The 17,742-nt window shown below is 42.8% G+C and overlaps 2 protein-coding genes across 2 annotated transcripts in view; both read left to right on the top strand.

Annotated features, from left to right (window-relative positions):
* The window catches only part of LOC106607536 (pleckstrin homology domain-containing family A member 1), a 76,621-nt gene extending 74,327 nt beyond the window's left edge, over positions 1-2,294 (top strand). Inside the window, exon 12 of the mRNA XM_045721320.1 lies at positions 2,222-2,294. Coding sequence (XP_045577276.1) covers positions 2,222-2,245 — 24 coding nt within the window. The 3' untranslated portion in view covers positions 2,246-2,294. The remainder of the gene's footprint in view (positions 1-2,221) is intronic.
* The window catches only part of LOC106607527 (serine protease HTRA1A), a 38,072-nt gene that overhangs the window by 17,698 nt on the left and 2,632 nt on the right, over positions 1-17,742 (top strand). The window contains exons 2-6 of the mRNA XM_014204562.2: positions 2,222-2,321; positions 2,814-3,018; positions 12,263-12,457; positions 12,538-12,570; positions 12,801-12,915. Coding sequence (XP_014060037.1) covers positions 2,222-2,321; positions 2,814-3,018; positions 12,263-12,457; positions 12,538-12,570; positions 12,801-12,915 — 648 coding nt within the window. The remainder of the gene's footprint in view (positions 1-2,221; positions 2,322-2,813; positions 3,019-12,262; positions 12,458-12,537; positions 12,571-12,800; positions 12,916-17,742) is intronic.

Here is a 17,742-nt window from a genome sequence, read left to right on the forward strand (position 1 = left end):
ATTGAGGAGTGAAAAAACATTGCCTGTTCTGATGAATCCTGTTTCCTGTTACGTCATGCTGATGGCAGAGTCAGGATTTGGCGTAAGCAGCATGAGTCCATGGCTCCATCCTGCCTGGTGTCAACGCTACAGGCTGGTGGTGTAAGGGTGTGAGAAATGTTTTCCTGTCACACCTTACATCTCTTGATACCTATTGAGCAATGTTTCCATGCCACAAAGAATTCTGTCTGTTCTGGAGGTAAAGGGGTGTCCAACCTGGTACTAGATGGGTTTACCTAATAAACTGGCCACAGTGTATATTAATTCAAAAGTAAAAATAATGTACACTGCTCAAAAAAATAAAGGGAACACTTAAACAACACAATGTAACTCCAAGTCAATCACACTTCTGTGAAATCAAACTGTCCACTTAGGAAGCAACACTGATTGACAATAAATGTCACATGCTGTTGTGCAAATGGAATAGACAACAGGTGGAAATTATAGGCAATTAGCAAGACACCCCCAATAAAGGAGTGGTTCTGCAGGTGGGGACCACAGACCACTTCTCAGTTCCTATGCTTCCTGGCTGATGTTTTGGTCACTTTTGAATGCTGGCGGTGCTTTCACTCTAGTGGTAGCATGAGACGGAGTCTACAACCCACACAAGTGGCTCAGGTAGTGCAGCTCATCCAGGATGGCACATCAATGCGAGCTGTGGCAAGAAGGTTTGCTGTGTCTGTCAGCGTAGTGTCCAGAGCATGGAGGCGCTACCAGGAGACAGGCCAGTACATCAGGAGACGTGGAGGAGGCCGTAGGAAGGCAACAACCCAGCAGCAGGACCGCTACCTCTGCCTTTGTGCAAGGAGGAGCAGGAGAAGCACTGCCAGAGCCCTGCAAAATGACCTCCAGCAGGCCACAAATGTGCATGTGTCTGCTCAAATGGTCAGAAACAGACTCTATGAGGGTGGTATGAGGGCCCGACGTCCACAGGTGGGGGTTGTGCTTACAGCCCAACACCGTGCAGGTCGTTTGGCATTTGCCAGAGAACACCAACATTGGCAAATTCGCCACTGGCGCCCTGTGCTCTTCACAGATGAAAGCAAGTTCACACTGAGCACATGACAGACGTGACAGAGTCTGGAGACGCTGTGGAGAACGTTCTGCTGCCTGCAACATCTTCCAGCATGACCGGTTTGGCGGTGGGTCAGTCATGGTGTGGGGGTCGCACAGCCCTCCATGTGCTCGCCAGAGGTAGCCTGACTGCCATTAGGTACCGAGATGAGATCCTCAGACCCCTTGTGAGACCATATGCTGGTGCGGTTGGCCCTGGGTTCCTCCTAATGCAAGACAATGCTAGACCTCATGTGGCTGGAGTGTGTCAGCAGTTCCTGCAAGAGGAAGGCATTGATGCTATGGACTGGCCCGCCCGTTCCCCAGACCTGAATCCAATTGAGCACATCTGGGACATCATGTCTCGCTCCATCCACCAACGCCACGTTGCACCACAGACTGTCCAGGAGTTGGCAGATGCTTTAGTCCAGGTCTGGGAAGAGATCCCTCAGGAGACCATCCGCCACCTCATCAGGAGCATGCCCAGGCGTTGTAGGGAGGTCATACAGGCACGTGGAGGCCACACACACTACTGAGCCTCATTTTGACTTGTTTTAAGGACATTACATCAAAGTTGGATCAGCCTGTAGTGTGGTTTTCCACTTTCATTTTGAGTGTGACTCCAAATCCAGACCTCCATGGGTTGATAAATTGGATTTCCATTGATTATTTTTGTGTGATTTTTGTTGTCAGCACATTCAACTATGTAAAGAAAAAAGTATTTAATAAGATTATTTCTTTCATTCAGATCTAGGATGTGTTGTTTAAGTGTTCCCTTTATTTTTTGGAGCAGTATATGTTACAATCACAGATTGCTGATTTAAAAAGCAAAATGTCTATGATAATCTTCAGAAAAGGCTTAATTCACAACCTGGAAAAAGACAGCATGATATAATTACATGGTATATCATCAACATTTCCTGACTTGTCTTCTTACAGAAGACCTCAAAAGGCACTTACAAACACAGGATAGTGTCTCTGCCACAAACTGTCATCGTTCCCTTTCTCTTCAGATAATTACCAGTTTCATATAATGGACTTCTTGCACTGCTGTTACATTTTGTCATTGAATTTGTGTTTCTGGTGAGTAAATTCTTATTGCAACATCCTGTCTCTGTTGTATTTCTAGCCCAGGACAACCCTAACAGTCTGAGACACAAATACAACTTCATCGCTGACGTGGTGGAGAGGATCGCCCCGGCCGTGGTTCACATTGAACTCTACCGCAAGTAAGAGCTGTGTGTGTGTAGGTCCTTGAATATCTGTAGACAAATACCAGAGTTTTCTTTACGACCCACCTGGATGTAAGAATACACTAGTTGGGACGACACTTAAGTACTTATCCTTTTTCATTATCTCTGCCGCTCCTTGTTCAGGGGCGGCAGCGTAGCCTAGTGGTTAGAGCGTTAGACTAATAATCGAAAGGCTGCAAATTCAATTCCCCGAGCTGACAAGGTACAAATCTGTCGTTCTGCCCCTGAACAAGGCAGTTAACCCACTGTTCCTAGGCCGTCATTGAAAATAGGAATTTGTTCTTAAATGACTTGCCTAGTTAAATGAAGGTAAAAATTCCCAAAAATGATCTTTCTCCATATCCCTGTCTCTCCTTCTCCCTCTTTCTATTCCTCCCTCCCTTTCTCTATAAATGTATCTCTCTCTTCTCTCCGCATCTGTCTTTCTTTCCCTTTCTACCTCTCTATCTTCCCCTCCCTCTTGCTCAGGATGGCATATTCTAAGAGGGAGGTGGCGGTGGCCAGTGGCTCAGGGTTCGTGGTGTCGGAGGATGGACAGATCGTGACCAACGCCCACGTTGTGGCCAATAAGCATAGAGTAAAGGTGGAGCTGAAGAGCGGTGCCACCTACGACGCCAAGATCAAAGACGTGGATGAGAAGTCCGACATCGCACTCCTCAAGATCGACTCACCAGTAAGAGTGGTCACTAGAGGTCACGGTCATAGTTCCAAATCAAATTGAAATAACTTTATTCAAACAACTTACCACATCAATAATTAACATAGGAGCCAAACGGAGGCATAAGGAACGGGTTTGCAGTTAGAAACATTTGCAACATGTTAGTTTGCTTGTGTGTGCCACCCACTCCTTCACTAAGATCGTCACATTATTCCTTCAAATGGAAACTTTATGGAATATTATAAGTGGCATAAATAGTGGGTTTGAGGAGTGTGGCTTTACACAGTAGCTCCCACGCTTCAGTCCTTTTTAATTCCTGCCTGTGAGAGTGTGTGGGAATGACATTGACAGTTTCAACACCCGTGAAGCGGATTGGATTTTAAGTACAGCCTTCCAGGCCAACAGCAGCCATTTTGGTGCAGTACTTTCCTATATTTTACAACTGCATATCTAGACACCATTGGCAAAGTGAACAACAATTACTCAATATTATTCCCTATAAAACAGCAGGGGAGTCGGAATTGCAAGATGTTATTGATAGAAAAGTGTTGTTCAGCTTGATAACATAGAGAGGTGATTGTTTGAGTGGTGCAACAAGTGCAATCAAATGGTCCTTGTAAATGCTGGTATTCAACACATAGTTCATGTTGGCAATGGCATTCAGAAAAAAAACACTTCATAAAACAACAGTCATTACGCAACGATTCTCAGAAATAAACTTGGAAGATATTCTGCAAAGACTCATTAACAGCAGATGAAAACCCATGTTATGCTCCAATGAGAAAATAGTTTTGATTGCAAAAGTTTTGCTCATAAATGGCATGGAGGCAGGCCATGTAAGGTTTTTGCCACGGGAAAGTACAGTAACGTTGAGAGGCTGTTGCTTTGTGGACCAGCGGGAAACACATCCCACATGAATCATAGTCGACAACCATATGAAGGAATGCCTGGCACCTTGTCAACGCCACGGGCTATGAGTAACTGCACAGCAGAATGCCTCACCGAGCTTTCCCTCGCTTCAATGCACAGCTGAAAAGACACTCACGACAAGGACAGGGCTACACACTGCATTGGCCCAAAACGTCAAGACAAGGTTATGTTTTCTTTTATGCGGCCTACATTGGTTCCCCATACTGGCCCTGGAAGACCACTGTGCTATAGTCTCTGGTCTACATTCAAGACCTATACTAGACAACAGTAAGGTGATATCAGACCCAAAGCAGTGATCCATCAATGTCTGAAGAAAAGATTATGGATGGAAATAGTTGTTGTAATGAAAACCAGCATAAATCTTATAGTTCTCAAAACAGGACCAGTTTCAAGACACTGAAAAGTTGAATGCTTTGTGCCATGGTGGTAAAGACTACCACCCAACTACTGGTTGACCATGACAGCCCAGCGCTGATTGTGGATTGACCATACACCCGGGGCCCCATTGTGGCTCCATAGCTAAGACTTCTTTATATTTAGTTTATTTGGATCCCCATTAGCTTTTGCATAAGTAGCAGCTACTCTTCCTGGTGTCCACAAAAAACACAAAACATGACAAGTAACAAAACACTGATACACTGATAGTCAAGGACAGTCACACCAATGATATACAAACAATACAACAACAAAAAGAATAAACAATACAAATATATATATATATATATATATATATATATATATATATATATATATATATATATATATATATATATATATATATATATATATATATTTGTGTGTTAGAGTGTGTCTGTTTGTGTGTGTGTCCTCACAGCCCCAGAGGTTCCAGGAGTTATTATTTAATCCGTTTTTAAAGGTAATTTTGCTGTTTGCTTGAGTAATTGGAGGTGAAAGGGAGTTCCATGCGATGATAGCTCTGCATCGTGCCATGAACGCGTTTTGAACATGGGGACTGTGAAGAGACCCCTGGTGGTATGTATTGTGGGGTATGTATGGGTGTTTGAGCTGAATGTTGTTTGATTATGCAGACAATCTGGAATTTAAGTCACAGTAATATTTATCATAAAAACTAGAAGAGAAGCCGTTAATCTCTCGTCAACCCTCAACCAGAAAAGACTTGCATGCATGTTGTTGATGTTAGTTCTGTATGTGCAGTTAATGGAAAGGCCTGCTGCTGTTTTGAGCCAGCTGCAGCTTTGCGATGTCTTTCTTTGCTGCATTGGAACATATTACCAGCCAGTAATCAAGATGGGACCAGAGCCTTAATAACTAGTACAGTTGATTTTTGTGTCAAAAACACAGGACTTATTTTTATAATAGACATATCCCTCCCCTTCTTCAGATCAACTTTGTCAATATAACTTGAATATGATCATTTGGGCTCCCGAGTGGCGCAGCGGTCTAAGGCACTGCATCTCAGTGCTAGAGGCGTCACTACAGACACCCTGGTTCGAATCCAGGCTGTATCACAACCAGCCGTGATTGGGAGTCCCATAGGGCGGCACACAATTGACTTCCAACTCTTAAATAAAGGTCAAATAAAATTGACAATCCAATGTTATACCTAGGAGTTTAGCTTGCTCAATGATCACACCCTTTATGTACAACTCCAGTTGAGGTTTAGGTGTTAGAATGTTTTGAACCGAATACGATGCTTTTAGTTTTAGATGAATTTAGGACCAGTTCACCTATTCTGATACTGACTGTAGCTCTGTATTAGAATCTCAGTGAGCTCACTGGCTTTGTTGCTGACGTGTAGAGTGTGGAATCATCAGCATACATAGTCATTCTAGCTTAATGTAAGATCAGTCGCAAATCATTTGTAAAAATAGAGAAAAGTAACGGCCCAAGGCAACTGCCCTGGAGGATATGGCACTGTAGATATCTGATGTTAGAGAAGCTTCCGTTGAGGAACACTCTGTGGGTTATATTGAATAAATAACTCTCCAAACATGTGATGGCAGGTGATGTGAAGTTTTTTTCAATAACAATTTAGGATCAATAACAAAGGCTGCACTGAAATCTAACAATACAGCTCCAACTATCATCTTAATATCCATTTATTTTAACCAATCATCTGTCATCTGAGTCAGTGCAGTACACGTTGAATACCCTTCTCTGTATGCATGCTGAAAGTCAGTAGTTAACTTGTTCTCTGAAAAATATAATTATATTTGGTCAAACAATCCTCTCCATCAATTTACTAAGAACAGGCAGAAAACTGATTGGTCGACTGTTAGAGCCAGCAAAGGGTGCTTTACTATTTTTAGGCAGTGAATTACTCTTGCTTCCTTCCACGCCTGTGGGCACCCACACTCCTTTAGGCTTTGGTTAAAGATATAGCAAATAGGAGTGGCACGTACAGTGTGCTACCATTCTCAATAGTTTCCCATCAAGGTTGTCTATACCTGGTGGCTTATCATTATTTATGGATAATAGTAGTTTTTCCACCTCTCCCACACTAACTTGACCAAATTCAAAATAGCCATCCTTCTCTTTCATTATTAGATATTTTATACAAAAATATGTTTGTTCACTGTTCAATGTTGTCATTTCACTTTTGAGTTTTTCCACTTTACTAGTGAAATAATCATTAAAATGATTGGCAATATCAAAAGGTTTGTTATCGATAACCCATAACCCAATTAATCTCCATTGAAGGTATTCTGCCTATGACATCGTTTAAGGTACTCCAAAGTCTTTTTCCATTGTGTTTTATGTCATTTATCTTTGTTTGGGAATATAATTTCGTATTTTTTTTACGTTTAGTCACAAAATGGCTCAATTTGTTGAGCCAGCTGTTGAAATCTTTGCCCCAGTTGTCCCTTCTATGTGAGACAGTGTCTACCCAGTTCCATGGGAGACAGCACATCCCAGCTAATGATACATGGGGTAGGGGAGGGTGTTTGTGAGGGAAAGAGTCGAATAGAGATGGAGAGAGTCAGTGAAAGAGAAATTAGAGGATGAGAGAGGGAGGGAGATAATTAGACGGGAAAATAAAGGGAAAGTTAGAATTTCTTAATTTGAAATGTAAGGGAAAATATAGTCAGTCGTCACAGTTTTGTCCTCAGTGCTTCAGGTCTGTACTCTTAAGTATTCATCTCTTTCCCTCTTTTCCTCACTCTCCCTATCTCTCTTGCTTCAAGTGGGAGTCATTATGAGTAGGGGTTACTATTGTCAAACTTTGTAGTGCATATAAGCCCACTGAGAAAGAATCAATCACACGTGAGCTTTGAAAATGTACTTTTTGGATGTAGAATACCCTCTCTTTCCCCTCGGTGCTCCATGAGAAGCAGAGTTTATTGGTGGCTGGGTTGGTCCGTTCCTGGGTTGTGGTGTGGTGTACCCCGTCTCTGGGGAAGACATTAGTCTGTCTGCAGCAGCTGGGACTTCAGAGGATGGAAAGGAGAAAAGGAAAAAGTGCTATACTCCTTTCTGACAGAAAGAGAGTGGGATGAAGAGAGAGAGGAAGAGAGGGAAACAGTTCCATATGTCTGGAAAGCTAGGTGAGGCTAATGAGTTCTCTGTGATGTAGCGCTGGGACGATATTGAGAGAGGTCATCATGTAGGGGAAGGAGCAGCTTGTTAACCCTATCAACTCACTGCATAACTTGTCTCTCATACACAATAGTTCACTGACGATGTCCTCAATTTGGGCAGTGCCAATGAAAACTGAGGAAGTCATGTCAACAGGACGCCACATCATCATCACTAAATGCATTGTTTCTCAGTCCCCTACCACAATGTTAGTCTGTAAGCTCCCCATGTAGTCCACCTCCCAGACGTCTGCTAGGATGACTGGCGCTGGCTAGACCAGACCAGGGCTCTTATTGGTTTAGGAGACATCCAGGACATGCTCTGCTCCTCATCTTGTGGAAAAAGTGGTGTCCTTCTGGAAAGAAGCAGAGGGGAAATGAATCACATCCTCGTCTCATCCTCCATTTCACTCGCTCTCCCAGAATCGTTCTCAACCATTTGAATGCAGCATGTGCAGACGAGGGCCAAGGAAAGCCGACCGGCCTTGCTCTTATGTTCCATGCTGCAGACTTGGCCTAGTTTGTAGGTGGTTGTTTTCCAAGCCAGTGATGCAGGGAAGAGAGACCCAAACATCCCAACCGCATCTCGTCAGGTCTGCATGGCCTAGAGATCAAAAGTGTGTGGCGTCTAGCCGCCCGTCAGTGAGATGCCATCCAGTCATCCAGGGTGTCTGTAAACTATGCTGAAGGAATGGAGCTTTTGGCCATGTGTTTGCTGTTATGTTGGCTGTGATATTTACAACAATGTGTGCACCATATTGTTTTTCTGTCCGATATCAGTGAAGGTTAGCTTAGCCAGTATGGTTGAAAGTTGTTTATATTAACTAGCCTATGCTATTAAATATTGTTAAGATGGCTAGCAATCAGTGAGGGAAGGGACATTTATTTTTCTTATGACATAGACTTTTCCCAGCTCCTGTGATATATTTGGGTGTGTGCGTAACTCTTTCCCTGAAACTAGCTGTTATGTTGAGCTCACACGTACGTTTCTGCCACCCCTCAGCCAATGCTGATCCCCAGAGCTGATGGTTCTACAGGTGTGAGCATGTCGGATCACGCTCCTCTTTATTCACTGTGGCACAACCCTTGGGCTAAAAGTTAATGTGTAGCCAAAGTACTGTACACACACGAACAGTCACACCACTTGCTAGTCCTCCCCATGATATCTACAGTTATCTCTGCATGGTAGCACAGTGCTACAAAGATAACATAATACCTACTGCCTTGAATTCCCCTATAGGAAGAACACAGTAGTGACCACAGTAAAAACCGTAGACGTTGTAATAGGTTTAATCACCAAACAAAGGGTGTGTGTATTTCACTGGCATGTCTCTTTGAACTAACGGGTGCCAGCTGTGTTGGTGTCAGTTTACAGTTGTGAATTTCCTGTGTTAAGTAAAATTAACCCGTTTTTACATATTTACGTGTGCCTTTTAAACTATTAGCGACAGTCCATCACAGCATGAAGCTTGACAAAATAAGTTTGCACCTAGGCTCAAGTCATAAAATAGGAGTTAATGTACCGTAAATTCCGGACTATAAGCCGCAACTTTTTTCCCAGGCTTTGAACCTCGCGGCTTAAACAATGACACGGCTAATATATGGATTTTTCCCGCTTTCGATTTTTTTCTCTCCAAAAAAACATTCTGTGACGTGCTCAGTTTTTTGCGGCATGAAGCTTTCATTAGACCAATGAAATTGCCGAACGGGTTAAGGTCAAACAACTTTTTTGTTTACTATTTAGATTAAATCGAGCGCTCTCAAACTTCCCATCATTCTGATTACGGTAATCATTTTGTCACCCTCATCATGGCAAAGACACGGAGAAATTCATATGATGCAGCTTTCAAGTTGAAGGCGATTGATCTGGCTGTTGGAAAAGGAAATAGAGCTGCTGCACGGGAGCTTGGTCTTAATGAGTCGATGATAAGACGTTGGAAACAGCAGCGTGTGGAATTGACTCAGTGCAAAAAGACAACTAAAGCTTACTGCTCATTTTTTATTTTTTGTTACAAGCCGTGTTTCGTTAAAGCCTGTGTAAAGTTCATTTGTTTCAATGTACCGGTAGGCACCTGCGGCTTATAGACATGTTCGGCTTATTTATGTTCAAAATAATATATGTTTTTTAATTCAGTGGGTGCGGCTTATATTCAGGTGCGCTTAATAGTCCGGAAATTACGGTAGTAGGTTTTAAAAGCGATTCCAAACTGTCGAAGCTGTAATATGAAACAAAGGCTTGTCTATGGCAACAAAGGAGGCATTTTCCCTGTCGGTCCTTCCACCCCCTGCCATAGCAGACACTCTAGATGTACAGTACAATTTTCTAGAGATGGTTGAGATGATGAATATATGAATATCTGGAATGATACCACGACTTCTAAGTGCCCCTGTCATGCCATACTTTTTCTGGATGGCTGTTAGTAAATACTGGCTTTCCTGTTGAAGTATACTGTCTCTGTCACTGTCTCAGCCTCTATTCAAATCTGAAATTGTGCCATTCTCAGTTATGTATGAAGCAATTGAGAGCTTGGAAAACATTAATTTTTTAAGAATAGAGTGGTTGAAATTTAAATTCAAAGTTTTAACTTGAGATTGAGGACCAGGTATTAGTGCATTTAACTGAAAGCATCTCGCGTGATGTTAGGGACGGCCAATGCAGGAGAGGGTTTCCTGCTCCTCGTCTTCTACCTTTAACCACCTCTTTGTGTGTAAAAACTGTTGGTAGCTAAATCCGGCAAGAACTAGGACCATGAAAAAACTCTCTGCGCAGTTGGCTTCTGCGCCCTCACCCGCTAGTGACTGAATGCTGATATACTTGGTTCTGACTCACTACAGGCTGTCCGGCAAGAACAGTACGGAAGCTTCTCAGTCCAGGACTTTTATTATCTTCATCACCACACACTGTAGTGTGGTAAATGTTGGGGGATGAGTGTTAAGGCATTAAGACCAGCCCATGGTTCAAAATAACCTGGTGAGTCACGTATGGTCAAGAGAAAGTCAGGACCACCGAAATTACATATACAGTATACGACACGGAATCCACAAGGACAAAAAGTAGCTGCAAGTGGTTAGTAGGTGATAGCTAGACTAACACTCCTCACACATGAAGAGTCACTGCATTTAATGTTTCCTTTATGCCTATTCACACATAGACACTCACACCCTCAAAGGGCTCATATCAGCTAGTCTAGGCATTCACAGTTTGAGTGGATGTGTGTAAGCATGACTGTACCGCCCTCAAGACAGTGTCAGCATTGTGTGTAAGCAGATGGATATGTACAGGTGTGTGTCAAGATGTGTTTTCGTCATTCACGCTGTTATTACCACTATCACCACAGCAAGCGGCTGGCAGACAACCAGTCCTGGCTGTCTCAGTGACTAAGACTCACCTGACTTTCTCTTGCCACCATGTGCCTTTTCTACCTCCATCTGGTTATCCCCTCACCCTGATCGGGGTAAGGGCGGTGTGTGTGTGTGTGTGTGTGTGTGTGTGTGTGTGTGTGTGTGTGTGTGTGTGTGTGTGTGTATTTCCTCACAAGGACAACAAAACAAGGAAAATTCAGACAAGTGGGGACATTTCGCCGGTCCCCACAAGGAAAAATGCTATTTTAGGCTTAGGGGTTAGGTTTAGGGTTACAATTAGGGTAAGGGTTCGAATAATGGTTCGGTTTAGGGTTTGAGGTTAAGGTTAGGTTAAGGTTAGGTTTAGGGTTTAGGCAAAATAGGATTTTGAATGGGAATCAGTTGTTTGGTCCCCACAAGAATAGTAAAACAAACATGTGTGTGTGTTTGTTCGTGTGTATGTGTGAGTGTGAGGGTGGGGAGTCACATACTGCTATTCTGGTGTCATGTCTGGATGAAGGGAATGAGAGGGGGGAGGAAGAGAAGGTGGGATTGGGGGATGTGAAAAGTTCCCCTCCTCAGTTACGCACTCTCATCTTCTCACTGTCATCTTCTATTAATACTTACGCTACAACTCAGGGTCCAAGTTCGCATTGAGTTCCCGCAAGCTAAAATGGCGTCTTATAATTGATATCCATTTTTATGGATTAATACTATTTGTAGACCTATTCAGCTATTGTAGGCAACGGTCAGCAGTAAAAAGTGGCTCTAATGTTGTGTAGGGATGCCAATCAACATGTAATAACCTAGTGTATACACTATATTGGAAAGGGAAGTGTAGTGTTATCACATTTCATGATGGCAATATGAATACGCCTGGGTAGTTGACTACAGGGCGTGTTTTGGTGTTTGCATACAGATCTTTGGCTTGTTGGCCAGTCAGTCTCAGTTACCTTAGCTTCCCACACTGTGACTCTATTTATAACCCAGGGTAAACAAAATGGATACAGGGAACAAATGGGAAAGGTCTCAAGATGGTGTTGTTGTCAGGGAATTCATGGTGGGCACGCTTCGGCTAGGACCATACACTCATTGGCTATGACTGGACGGAATGGAAATTATTTCATGCAGAGAGAAACTGTGGCTGGATAAATATACCCTCTGTCTGTCTAGGCACTGTCTCTGGCTTGTCATGGTTGCCTAGCCATGGAGTCTGTGGTTCCAGAGTTTAACATAAATGGATTTGTACTGTTTCATGAGGTACTGGCCAGTAGTCACTTATAAAATAGATGCACTGTTGAGGGGGTGGACTGACCATACAGTGAGAAGAATTGGAAGGGTCTATGGAATTGTGCTTGAAGGACTTTAGGTTCACTGTAAATATTAATGCTGTAAATAAATATGCCCTCCCTAACTTGTCCACCCTACAGATCAAGCTTCCTGTGCTGATGTTGGGGCTTTCGTCAGACCTGAGGCCTGGGGAGTTTGTGGTGGCCATCGGAAGCCCCTTCTCACTCCAGAACACAGTTACCACAGGAATAGTCAGCACAACCCAACGAGGGGGCAAGGAGTTGGGCCTACGCAACTCTGAAATGGAATACATTCAGACAGACGCTATTATCAATGTGAGTCTGTGAACACATGCACACACATCCCAAAGGATTGTGAACTGAGAACTGAAGTGATGTCCTTTTTTTGTTGACAGTATGGTAATTCAGGAGGCCCTCTGGTGAATCTGGTGAGAATACTCTTTGTTTATTGACAGTTAAACAGTAGTTCTACATGTCTAATAGAAGGCAGACACTGTGTCTGCATGATGACACATTGTAGTTTGAAACTGTATGCAAATGTGTGATTGTGTTACAGTGTTATTAGTGTGTCACTATGTGTGGTTTTCAGACACTAAATTGACTATATTGTTGTTGGATGATTGTATTATTGACTTCATTATTGACGGTGTTATTGTAGGATGGTGAGGTGATCGGGATCAACACTCTGAAAGTGACAGCTGGTATTTCTTTCGCCATTCCCTCCGATAAGATCAGAGAGTTCCTGACTGAATCCTACGACAGACAGTCCCGAGGTAGGACGTTGTATCCTTATAATCATCCTGGGTGTAACATCTAAATATGTCCCCCTAGTGTATGGTCCTGTTTACGCGGAACCTAAACCAGCTGCGAGCGCCATTGTGCATACATTTATTTTGTCCCCCTACACCAAACGCGATCACGACACGAGGTTAAAATATCAAAACAAACTCTGAACCAATTACATTAATTTGGGGACAGGTCGAAAAGCATTAAACATGTATGGCAATTTAGCTAGTTAGCTTGCATTTGCTAGCTAATTTGTCCTATTTAGCTAGCAAATTTGTCCTATTTAGCTAGCTTGCTGTTGCTAGTTAATTTGTCCTGGGATATAAACATTGAGTTGTTATTTTACCTGAAATGCAGAAGGTTCTCTACTCCGACAATTAATCCACACATAAAACGGCCAACCGAATCGTTTCTAGTCATCTCTGCTCCTTCCAGGCTTTTTCATCTTTGAATTTATATGGTGATTGACATCTACACTTTCATAGTATTTCCACGACAACCGGCAAAACATTTTGTCTTTCAATCACCCACGTGGGTATAACCAATGAGGAGATGGCACGTGGGTACCTGCTTCTATAAACCAATGAGGAGATGGGAGAGGCAGGACTTGCAGCGCGATCTGCGTCAGAAATAGAAAGGAGTTCTATTTTAGCACTTGGCATCGCAGACACTCGTTGGCGCGCGCAAGCAGTGTGGGTGCAATAATTGAATAACATGGATTTCTAAATTTATTTTGCGACGATCGCGCACGCGACGTGTCCGGTCTGGTCAGCATGTTAGCCATGTTTTGAGGATAACCATAAACACTTACAGACAACAGACCCCATTATAACTAAGCATATCCCATGGCTCACATCAACACCATCATCCCAGACACACTGGACCCAATCCAATTCGCAAAAAAAGATCCACAGATCACCAATCTCTATTGCACTCTACACCAGTGGATTTTCTTGGATTTGAAGACATTCGGGGCTTAGCCCAAAGCCAATAGGGGCGTCCAGGAGCATTCTTCCCTGGCCCTCAAAGAATGGAATTTCAACAGCTAAATGCATGAATTTGGCACATTTTGACACGAACACTGAGAGATTAGAACATTGAGAGCTTAGGAAATGTTCAGGTAAATTTTACCTTCCTACCTGCCATAGCAGACACTGCCAGTACTCAATTACAGTTGCTACTGTGGGGGTCTCTACTCTGGAACACTCTCTACTCTGGAACACATACATCTACAGTGTATTGCCAAAAACCACTCAACAACTTCAAACATAAACTGAGAGGGAGCACACACACACACACACACACACACACACACACACACACACACACACACACACACACACACAAACTGTGTCGTAATTAGAATCCATAGAGCAGCTTTAAGTGATACTGTCTACTGTGTGCTCACCCCTCCTCTGCCTCTCTACATCGCTTTCTTTACATCGCTTTTTTTTTCTTGTCTGCCTCATCAGAAAGGTCTCAAGGCAGAGGTGCAGCATGTCATTAGTTAGTTTTAAAGGGCAACTGTATTATAGATGTTGTTTATTAAGAAATGCTAGCGGCCATGACTGAATTCAGATGTGAGTTGATTTCGGGGTGTGGTTTGATGTGGGTGTCTCCTGTGTGTGTTCGCTGGTGGGAAGAGTTAGCCAAATTATTTAGCCAATTAGCTTCAGCCGGCTGGTGTACAACATGACTGAATTTGGATAGCCTATCTCTCGGGCAAGTTAGGGACCATCAATAAATGACAATGTAAATGAGACAATATTTTCATGTTGCACACCTTTTCATTTTTTCTCATTTCCATATTTATGTATGAATTTCTGAAATGTATAGTTGGTTTGAGGTTTTTAAGTAATTGATATTTGGAGCTATTGGAATTTTAACATGTTGTCCCATTACATTTTGTAATTAAACGATTGTCCCTAACTAGCCCCATAGGGATATCCAAAGTCAACCCAAATTTACCACAGTCATTAAGATCAGGCCGTGTGCAGCTGCACTCCGAATTGATGATTACTTGTGTGCTGCCAGCTGTGGGCATGTAGGAGGGATTAAAACAAACCCAACCATCATTTATGCAGTCACGACCGACCACAAGTCTCACAAAACTCTGTTTTGGATGAGACTGACTTTATTACCAAAATTATCCTATTTACAGTTTTTAGTCAATTTTGACAGTAGAATAAACGTTTCTGACTCATATAAATGCCACATAAGCTGTTTTCTAAATGAGAAGTTGGTTTATAGGGGCAGTTGCCTTTAAAGTTACTGTATACTGACAGGACCAGGGCAACTCAACTGTAAACGAAAAATTCAAGTGTTTTCACAATAGCACAAAGAACTCCAATGTGGGTATGCAGAACTGCAAGCAACTGCAGCCCCATATGATTTTTGTGTGGCCCCACCACCATCAAAGTTGCCCATCCCTGCCCTAGGGTATATGAATATAAAGAGACATGAGCCCCCAAAAATACCTGTAGAATGGAATAAGTTATAAGACCTTGTCAGTTCTACTAGCTAATGTAAGATTTTTAGTAGATTGCGTAACATTTGAGGACACAACTTAAGGGCCTATGTATTTTCAATATTTTGTTCACCTACAATCTAACCACAAAGCTGGTCATCTTTCCCCCTCTCTTTCTGGCTGCCCTCCCCATTCCCTTTCAAGTTCAAGTTAGTTTTCTTGTCACATACATGTGGAGTACAATGCTTTCTTGCAGGTTAACCTCTCGGCAATGCAGCAACAATAGTAAAAGTAAGTAGCTAAATGAATAAAAAAAGTAATACAAATAAAAGCTAAATTAAATAATTTCACAAATTTAATAATGGGCAGTTTCTTACAAATAGTTACATAGTCTATATGGAAATAACAGACATGAGGCAAGCATGTTTACCTTTAGAATGGAATAGGTTATAAGACCTCTGTGATTCATTTAATTTAGTCAGTTCTACCAGCTCAACATTGCTCATTTTCAACAGGGGTAGCCTTTCCTGCAGTCGAATAACCAAAGTGCCCTCTAGTGGCCTCATGAGTGGGATGTTATTAATATTTTTCATAATTTCATAATTAATAAACATATATTTTTTTAACAGCCCAAAATCCAGTGTTTCTATGTCAAATGGTTTTGTTATATTTCATTATTCTGCTATGTGTATAACGTGTAATATTAGGATGCAAACTCAAAATTGAATACATTTCAATTCTATATCTGACATGGTACAGGTGTCTTCTTTTTGAAGCCCATAACCATGTGTGTGAGGTATATACTTTTGTTTCAAAGTAGATTAGATTAAGACTACCAAGAAACACTCTGTGCGACCCTGATTTAGCCCACTGCAATAAAAGGTTAAATATAACGTTGTAGTAAAGTTGAGCTTCAGTCCACAGATACTGTATGTGCTTCAGTCAGAAAAATGTTCTCATCTCTTCGGTCTCAGCTAGCTAGCCAACCAGTAGCTACCGAAGTGGCTAGCCAGCCAAGCTAGCTACAGATACGAAACCCATCAAATACACTCGCAGTAAATAAACACTTGTCCTAATACGACTTATATCGACATCCTTTGCTTGCCCATTCACTAAATATACTGTTAAATAACTCTGAATGACACCCAATAGCTTTAGGATGCTGAGCGCTAACGCTAGCTTGTTAGCATTAGCCAGCCCTTACGCTAAAGGAGACTAGCTAGTTAGCTACCACCAACCCTGCACAAACATGTGGCTAAATCTGCTGCAGTTTGACTGTCTGGCTGTTCTGTCCGCTCCACCTCATTCATTGCTGATTTCAACCAGCTCACTTTTTTTGCCTCTCTTTCGGAAGAAGTTCAAAATATCCATATTCGCTCTGTGCTATGCTGAAAACTCTGACTGAGTGACATGCGTTTTGCTGAGTGATGACATTGACATCTAACCAGTGCTATAAGGGTGGGCAAGGGGTCAAGGGACATGAGCAGTCCACTGTGTTGTGAAATCTTGACCAATCACAACAGGCACTGTGACACAAAAGGCTTATTGCAGTGCCTCCTACTGCCTAGTGCAGTATATAACTCATATCAGACTGAAAAATAAAAAAGTTTGGGTCTGGACCAAAAACATCTCGGGCTGGAGCCCCAGCAGCCCAGGCCTAATGACGACACTGCTCCACACAGCCCTTTCTCACTTGGACAAAAGGAACACCGATGTGAGAATGCTGTTCATTGATTACAGCTCTAGTTTTCAACATCATAGTGCCCTCCTAGCTCATCACTAAGGACCCTGGGACTGAACACCTCCCTCTGCAACTGGATCCTGGACTTCCTGATGGGACGCCACCAGGTGGTGAGGGTAGGCAACAACACATCTGCTACGCTGACCCTCAACACGGGTGCCCCTCAGGGGTGCATGCATAGTCCCTCCTGTACTCCTTGTTCACCCACGACTGCGTGGCCACACACGCAGTTGTGGGAGGCCACGCCAACACCATCATTAAGTTTACAGACGACACGACGGTGGTACAGTAGGCCTGATCACCGACAACGATGAGACAGCCTATAGGGAGGTATGGCAACTGCTTGTACATCACTGGGGCCGAGCTCCCTGCTATCCAGGACCTATATATACCAGGCGGTGTCAGAGGAAGGGACAAAAACATTTCAGGCTCCAGCCACCCAAGTCATAGACTGTTCTCTCTGCTACCGCACGGCAAGTGGTACCGATGCACCAAGTCTGGAACGAACAGGGCCTTGAACAGCTTCTACTCCCAAGTCACAAGACTGCTAAATAGTTAAACAGTTTGCCAAATAGCTACACGGACTATCTGCATTGACCCTTTTTG

Source organism: Salmo salar, chromosome ssa01 (assembly GCF_905237065.1).
Source record: "Salmo salar chromosome ssa01, Ssal_v3.1, whole genome shotgun sequence".
NCBI classification, from domain to species: domain Eukaryota; kingdom Metazoa; phylum Chordata; class Actinopteri; order Salmoniformes; family Salmonidae; genus Salmo; species Salmo salar.